Source organism: Eublepharis macularius, chromosome 15 (genome assembly GCF_028583425.1).
Source record: "Eublepharis macularius isolate TG4126 chromosome 15, MPM_Emac_v1.0, whole genome shotgun sequence".
In the NCBI taxonomy this organism is placed as follows: Eukaryota; Metazoa; Chordata; class Lepidosauria; order Squamata; family Eublepharidae; genus Eublepharis; species Eublepharis macularius.
In genome coordinates, this window is record NC_072804.1 from 51116276 (window position 1) to 51124520 (window position 8245).

An 8245-nucleotide genomic window follows, 5' to 3' on the forward strand; every position below is an offset into this window, starting at 1 on the left:
AAGCAAGACTTGGAGGAGCTTCAGATTCACTTGTGTGAACTGTATTCATGATGCCTTACCACTTCCCCTCCAGCATGGCGAGCTAATTAGCTACTTCTGTTTTCATGGCAAACCATGAACCAAAAAAGCTACGGTGCCTGGTTTGCAGCATAAGTACCAAACATAGTTTGCTGGTTCAGTTATTAACAGCAAGTCACTGCTTACCACACTCCCCTATTGAGGGGAGAAATGAGCAGGAAACAATAAATTCTGAAGCATCTTCCAGGCTGCTTTATGTAACACCAAACCTAAGCCAAGGCTTTGTCTCGCTCGCTGACCTTTAGCTGTTTAGACAGTGGCCTCTTTGCAGGACAAAGGTAGTACATCGCTTTTTGCCTCTAATAAAAGCGAACACAAGGAGAGGGAAATACAACCTGTACATGCTCAGAGGCATTCTTCTTTATTTTATATGATCCAAAAGCAAACCCAGCAACCGAAAACTAGTTCCAGGTTGGGGGCTGATGGATGCTGAAATGAATGTAGACCCATTTGCGTCCCATAAATTGTCTCTTCCTCGCAGGGTGGGGGGAGGCAACAGAGAGCAAAAAGGAGACAGATCTAGAAAGCTATATATAAAAAAAGAGTGCTCCAGGGAAAACAAAAAGCTATCCAGCGTCCTGGTCCCATCACAGCAGTTATTTTATGCATGCTTTTTAAAACCCTCCCGACAATTAATTCTGGCATCAAACAGAGAAAGTGTTTTGTAAGCACATTTGCATAAAAGGGCACAGTTCCCCACACAATACACACAACATACTGTTCCCTTCGGATGCAGGTTCGGGAGCGTGGTCTCATGGTGGGGGGTCTCAGAAACTGAACAGGGGCTTTAGTGTGCATGCTAATGAACAATTATTGTGGGGAAAGGGAAGGAAGAAGCTGTCTTCTCTGCAATAACAATACAGATGTCCTCCTGGTTTGGAGATATTCCTTATTCCAGTTCAGGGCCCTGTAGAACATAATGGTGGCTCCCATCTCAGAGCCTCAAAACTCCACAGAACCAAACAGATTCTTTGGACTCAAAAGCAACCACTAACTCTGAAGCATTTCTTATTTCGAACTGGCAGCCTTCGTTACCAGACATCCTTTATTTTTAAAATCACTGCCCCTGCCTTCAAAACCACATAAGCCTGTGCAACTCACGCAATTTTGTTTCATCCCCCCCACCATCACCCCAAGATCAAAGCTACATAGAAAATAACAGCCGCCTTTGATTCCAAAACTCCACCATTCCACAGTGGCTTTTTATTTTGAAAGTCTTCGTCTGACAAGCCTGGCGGTTGGAGTGCTTTTATTTTAAGTGACTGTCCCCTTGATCCCCCCAAAAATCTCAGCTTTGTAAAATAAGGTGAATGTCCAGGATATAGCCCAAGCCCCAGCGTATATGAATCTCCAGTGAAGCAAAGAGTACCTCTGAGCATGTGTGCAGAATCCATACAAGCACATGCTTTCAGGGTCTTACATCCCAGCACACACTATTTTTTTTTTCTTAAATAGAAACAGAGCTCTGTACTAGGCCCATGTTATAAAACCTATGTCTGTATACACTCTATTGTAGCTACGGCTGATCAATAGACTCCACGGAGACTTCTGGCAACCTGTGTATTCCACATGCACATTATCCTGTACGCCAATACAGCCAGCTGCATGATGAGGCATAGGGAAATGAATGGGGGGGGCATTAAGAGAGATGAGAAATACACACACACACCCCTTGCTGACCTAGAAAGTAGATTTACTCTGGCTATTGATTAAATGCAATGCAATTATCCAGTGCATGGACCTGCTGTCGCCGATAAGGAAAGGAAAAGAGTTCACTGCAAAGTCACCAAAATTAAAGTTGAGGCAGGCTCCCGCCTCTTTTCCAACTTTTTTTTTTTTGCAGCTAGACTCCAACCCCCCCTCCCAGCTGTCAACTGCCAAGCTATCCATTTCTTCGATTCCTTCCCCTGCTGGCTGAACATTAATCCCCCGCCCCGTGCAAGCCTTCCCTTCCAACTCCAAACACATCTCGCATCTCAGCCGAGCAAAGCCTTTCATTTAGCAGCCAGAGCTTCTGCCTTTCAAACGTCCTTCTACCCCTCAAAAGTTGTTTTCCTTCTCCTGTTGCTAGAATAGTTCCCATGCAACCCCTCCATCCTCGTCCTAAACACCCTTTTTGGATCTGGCTGGAGAGATCACAGGAGAAAGTGCCCAATTTCGCTTCTCCTTTTCACACCAAGATAAAAACAAACAAAAAAGCAGCGAGCTCTTAAGAGCAGCAATGGGACACGCTCCCAGGCTCCACTCGAAAATAAGCAACTGCAGCAAAAGCAAAAGTGAAAACCAACCTGGCACTGAATGGAAATCCCCAATGCTACTAGTTGGGGGGCGGGGAGGGAACAGAGCTGCAGTTGTCTTTGGAAAAGGAGGTCTTTGAAGTCAAATCCGAACTCTGGGTTTTTAGAAGATGGATTTATTTCAGGCAGCTCACATCTTCTCCTTACTCAAGGGCAGTCTCCATTGGCTTCAATAGGCCTACTTAGATGTACTGAATTAATTTCCTGAGATTGCCACGCAAATCCTAGATACTATATCCTCGAGGGTAAGAAAATTCTTCTTGATTCCTATGGATTTTATTCCCACATAAAAATGTTTAATATTTAGTACCTTCTAGAAAGACCTGTGCAATGAAGAGTTCTATGAAATCCTAAAGCTTGAGCCAATAAGCTGGGTTCATTTTTTTCCTCTCTGGGTTCTTTAGGACCAGCACAGGAACTACCGTCAGTGGAAGAAAAAAGTTATTTGAGGACACGAGTGGCCATTTGACCGAAGCCACCACCTCGGCTCATCTGGACCACCGCCCGCCTTGCTTGTTTTTCAACACGGCAGTGAAATAAAGTATTTGGTTTGAAACTGTTGGGAAAAGGTACTTCCCTCCTCAAAAAGCAAGTGAACAAGCTTGCAGCGGTTAGGAAGAAAGGCATGGGGAAGGTCTCACACGCACACACACAAAGCCCCATCTGCACTACGCCATCCTTTAGCTCTCCGTCTCAAACCTTTGCTTGCCTGCCTTACAACTGTATCCTTGAGCAGTGAAGGACGGAGAGGTGGACAGCTTGGAAGGAAGGCTTGCACAAACCGCTAGGGAGGCACACACCTGACAGGCCTGAAGGCTCTCAGCCAGACTGGAACTTTTGCCTGAGCAAAAGATTGACCTCTCCAAAGAGGCGTTGATTGATTGAGATGCCAGCCGCTTGCAAAGGGAAAGTTCAACAATCTTCTTCGGCGAACCGCATACAGAAGGAAAGGAAAGGCTTGGACGGCTAGCCCTTTTTAGAAGGCATCCCGGTCCATTTCAAGGCAGGAGAGAGGGAGCTTTAAAAGCTCATCCCTTGCTTTTAAAAAGAAAAAGCTGCCAGGTTCACAACCCAGATAAGGTGAACCGGTGAGGTGCCAAACCGAGGAGATGCCAGCCTGCTTAAATTCAAGCTACCTGGGTTGCGGATGGGAACGGTTTTATTTTTGCAAAGGCTCAACCATATTTTCCAATGCTTTGTTCTCTTTCTGCTCCCCCCCCCCCAAAGCCGGCTGCATCTGATGGGAATTGACAGATACCCCGGACAGGGAGAATTTGGGAACGCCATTTTTACTTGTGTGCTTGTCCCTGTAATTTTCCCCATTGATCAAAACAAATTGGGGAGGGGGGGGTTCTGTTTCGAAACAGGGCCAATCATAATTCTTCCTTGGATTCAGAAGCAAGTGGGGGGGGGAGGGCAAGCAACAGAATGTGGATTCACACGTTTGACTCAGAGGTCGGCGGGAAAAGAAGCAAGGCTGGTTCTATTCCGCAAACTCAAAGCAAAGGCTGGGATAAAAGAAAGAAGAGTGAAGGAGAGAAGAAAGGGAGGCAGGGAAAGAGACTATGTGGCTCCCTGGACCGCTTTTTGGAACTAAGATCCCCCAGATAGGGGGGAAAAATAAAGAGATTAACCTCAAACTATTTACCACCACCCTAAACATAAAAAAAGAAATAAAAAGGAACCAAAACCTTTCCTGACACTGTGGCTGCACCACAAAAGTGGTACGCAAAGGAGGGGCAGCTAAAGGAATAGCGATGCACCCCTTCAATCCAAAGACATGCATGGGCAGAAGCAGACATGCCCATAATTTGGGAGTTGGAGGGGGCAGCCCTAACCAAACCTCCCTGCCCCGGGTGGCAGCGGATAAAAAGTGGGGGGTGGCACCTGGATGTACCTACAGGTCGAAGGACAAAGTGGGGTGGAAGCCAGGGGAGAAGCCCACCAACAAAGCCCAGACACCGGCCCCATCACTGCAGTGACAAGAAACGGGGCGGGTGGGAGCTTTGCCATTGTTCCCCTATCCACACACACACACACACACACACACACACACCCCTTTGCTGCAGCAGCCGCTGCGAATCTTAGGGTCACACAATGCGGGAAGGAAGGAGTGTAGGGCTGCCTTCCCCCTCCAAGGGTGAAGCGGCTGCCCTTCTCCAAGGCCCCGGCTGGAAGCCTCCCCCCGCCCCCAACTCCCCTAAAAAATGCTCGGATGCGCGCGTCCCGGCGCCGAGGGGCACCGGCGCCCCCCCGAAAGAGTCATCGCGCGGGGCAGCCTGAGCAAAGGCTGCAAGCAGAGAAAGACCGGAGGGAGGGGAGAGGAAGGAGGGGGCTCCTGCTCGCGGCTCCCACGGAGAACGATGCCCCTGATCGATCGCATGAGGACCCCCCCCTCCCCTCCCCTCCCCTCCTTTGCGCACAGCCGGGCTCGCTCGCTCTCTGCAGGAGCGCTTGCAACGCGTAGAGGACAAGCGCGGAACGCCAAAGCAAAGGCAGCGATCGCTAGGGAGGGACGGGGGGGGGGTCGGGAAGGCGGCCCCCTCCCGCCGCTCTTACCTCCTCCGGCCACGCACAGCAGCGCCACGATCCCGGCCGCAGCCAGCGCCGCTGCCCCCCCAGGCCGGTGCCCGCCGCTGCCCGCCGCACGCATGGTGAAGCTCCGGCGCTTCGCTGCGCTCTCTTTCCCTTTCTCTCTCTGCACCTGCACTCCAGCTCCCCCAGCGTTAATCTATGCTAATGAGATGCCAGCCAGGGGGCCGGGCCAGCGGCAGGGGGCGGGGCCTGCCCCAGAGGAAGGGGGAGGAAACTGTTTACAAGTCCCATGCGGGAGAGGGAGGGGGAGAAAGGGAGGGGTTTTAAAGGCACACGGCGGCCTCTCCCTGGGACAGCCCCCCCAGCCAGATCTCTCCAAAAAAGCAGTGGCTTCTATACTTTGACTTTATCTGAAGAAGTGAGCTGTGACTCACAAAAGCTCATACTGTACCAAAAAATGTGTTAGTCTTATAGGTGCTACTGGACTCTTGCTCTTTTCCACAGACCAACTAACACAGCTAACCGTCTTGATCTACCACCCTGACTTTAAATATTCTTCCCATCTTCTGGATGGACAAAACCCTGCTTGCTTCCACTTCCAAATGCAAGATTTGGATCCAGTAGCACCTTAAAGACCAACTAGATCTCCAAGGTATGGGCTTTCCAAGGTCAAAGGTCTGTTTGTCAGATAGGAGGGGTGGGGAAAGGAAGGAGCCTTTATAATCCAGGCAGAGGGTGGGAGGGGTACTGTAAATTAGGGTGTCACGGAGCTAGCTGTAATACATGTTGTAGTTCTCAGGTCTTTTGCATTTTGTAAGAAAAGTGGTATCAGTCTCTACCTAGTTTCAGGTGGGTAGCTGTGGTGGTCTGCAGTCAGAGTCCAATAGTACCTTAAACACCAGCTTCCACGGTATGAGCTTTTTGTGAGTCAAAGCTCCCTTCATGAGATTCATAGAGTGGAAAAAGGAAGGAGTCTTTATAAACCGAGCAGAGAGTGGGAGGGGTATTGTAAATCAAAGTGTCAGGCAGCTTTGACTCTTGAAAGCTCACGCTCTGGAAATCTAGTTGGCCTCTATGGTGCTACTGGACCCGAAGGAAGCTAGCTATATAATACATGTTGTAATTAGCTCGATAGAGCATGGGTGCAAAGTGCAGAATATTAGCATCTGCGATGCAAGACAAATCCTATGTCTTGATTCAACCCTGGGGGAGCCATTGTTCCAAATTTGCAAATAAACTCCATTTCAGCAATCTTGCGTTGTCATTTTCCTTGGAAGTTTCTGTTTAAGAATTGCTACTCTTAAGTCAGCGATGGAAATGTATCTGAAGAAAGGAGCTGGGATTTTCAAAAACTCATAACCTGGATATGTTTTTGGTGTCTAAGGTCCTACTGGGCCCGAATCTTGCTCTTCTACTGCAGACCGACACGTGTACCCGCCTGAAACTTGTTCCCTTCCAGTGAGCTACTCCCAGGTTCGTTCTCCATTTCGGCAGCACATACCGAACCATCTTGCCGCAGCAGAAACACACCTTCTTTCATAGGATTCGTTAGCCCATTCTTCGGGATATTTATATATACATATCAGAATAAAATAGAAATTGCATTATTACTAAATCAAAAGACCTAGGATTCATACAACACCCATCCACCTTGAAATATGCCTCATGCCTTTCTCCTGTAAAGCGCTGTGAAATATTCACAGGAAAAGTCATAAATGTGCATTATGATTAGGAAATGGCTCGCATAGCCAGCTTTTAATTATTATAGGGTGTGCAATTTTTCACGAGATGTCTCTTTTAAAAAATTCCTTCGAAAACTTCATTTTTCTTTCAGAGAATCTAATGGCTTTTTCATGCATTTCCGTCGCCGCTATATACTAACTATTCAAAATGTATTGTATACATTTCTATGCATAGGACTCCTTTGTCTATTAATCACGTGCACGGCACATTTGCTGCACGGCTCTTAACAATCCTTAGCTCATCAAACTCCCAGACTTTGCTCTGAGCAAAATTATATATGTTTTTATTCTCTTTACAGAGGAAGCGGAAACGACTCCTGTTTTGGTTATAGTCAGTGCAAACCAAAAGGGATCTGTACTGTGTAGCTTGTCATAAGACTCCAGGAAGAGACCTTGCCATCCCCTGCCACACCCTAGCATCTTGTTTCCAACACAGGTTAGCCAGGCGACTCTGTGCACACAGCAAGAGCAACAAATGGCCAGATTCTGTCCTTCCTGAATTTTTAAATCCAGAGATTTCCTCACTGGACAAACAGCATTGTGCCGGGCAGGGCTTTTTTTCATCAGGAACGTGGTGGAACGGAGTTCCGGCACCTCTTAAAAATGGTCACATGGCCGGTGGCCCCGCCCCCTGATCTCCAGACAGAAGGGAGTTTAGATTGCCCTCCGCGCCACTGAGTGGCGCGGAGGGCAATCTAAACTCCCCTCTGTCTGGAGATCAGGGGGCGGGGCCACCAGCCATGTGACCATTTTCACCAAGGGCAATTTCAACATTAAAAAGCTCCTCCCTTGTTCCAGCTGACCCAAAGTGACGTCATTGTGCGGTCTTGAGTTCCACCACCTCTTTTCCCAGAAAAAAAAGCCCTGGTGCTGGGATGGAAAATCCAAATGGCGCTCTGCAGATGTTAAAGTATATTCATATATATGAAAAGCTATTTGCTTCCCTTCAATGATATCCCCCCCAAACCCATTTCCTGAATACCTCGCCATGCCAACAACCTGGAGAAAAACTACCCCCTTAATAGAGGCTTAATAGGATGTTGTTTAGCGGCAGCGTGGTTTACCTCCGTGCCAGGAAAAGCATCACTTTCCTGCTTCCACATATGAAACTTCTACAAAAGGAGCAACACATTTTTTTTCTCCAGGTTGTTGGCACCCTTCTTTCCTGCCTTTTCCCATTCTTCCGTCATGCCATCTTTCTTCTTCGCCCCCCCCCCTATTAAAGTACAGCCTGTATGGGTTAGTTATCCATAACAGACTTTTTAATCACTTTTTAAAACTTAGAATACAATGGCTAATCCACTCCGTGCAAGTTTATGAGTGGAACGGGAAATATATACGAGGCGGCAGTTGCATTATCTGGGATTAATGAAGCAAAAGCAAAAAAAAGAAAAAGAAAATTGTATGATGTTGTGCTCGTCTCCCTGTGTGGCTGCTTGACTCCCCCTAGCGGCCTGGCACTTCCCCCAAACAGCCTATATAGCCATAGGAACAACCAGCCCTGGGTGTTGTGTGTGCAAAAATATTATCAATAGGTATGTGATCTTCTTGGGACTCAAGGCCCTGTCTAAATGGCAGCTGTTATTACTTGCC

General features: G+C 47.9%; 1 protein-coding gene across 1 annotated transcript in view; it reads right to left on the reverse strand.

The window, feature by feature from the left end:
• Nucleotides 1–5068, reverse strand: part of CADM4 (cell adhesion molecule 4) — a 123199-nt gene extending 118131 nt beyond the window's left edge. The window contains exon 1 of the mRNA XM_054999410.1: nucleotides 4935–5068. Coding sequence (XP_054855385.1) covers nucleotides 4935–5028 — 94 coding nt within the window. The 5' untranslated portion in view covers nucleotides 5029–5068. The remainder of the gene's footprint in view (nucleotides 1–4934) is intronic.
• Between the last annotated feature and the right edge of the window lie 3177 nt (nucleotides 5069–8245).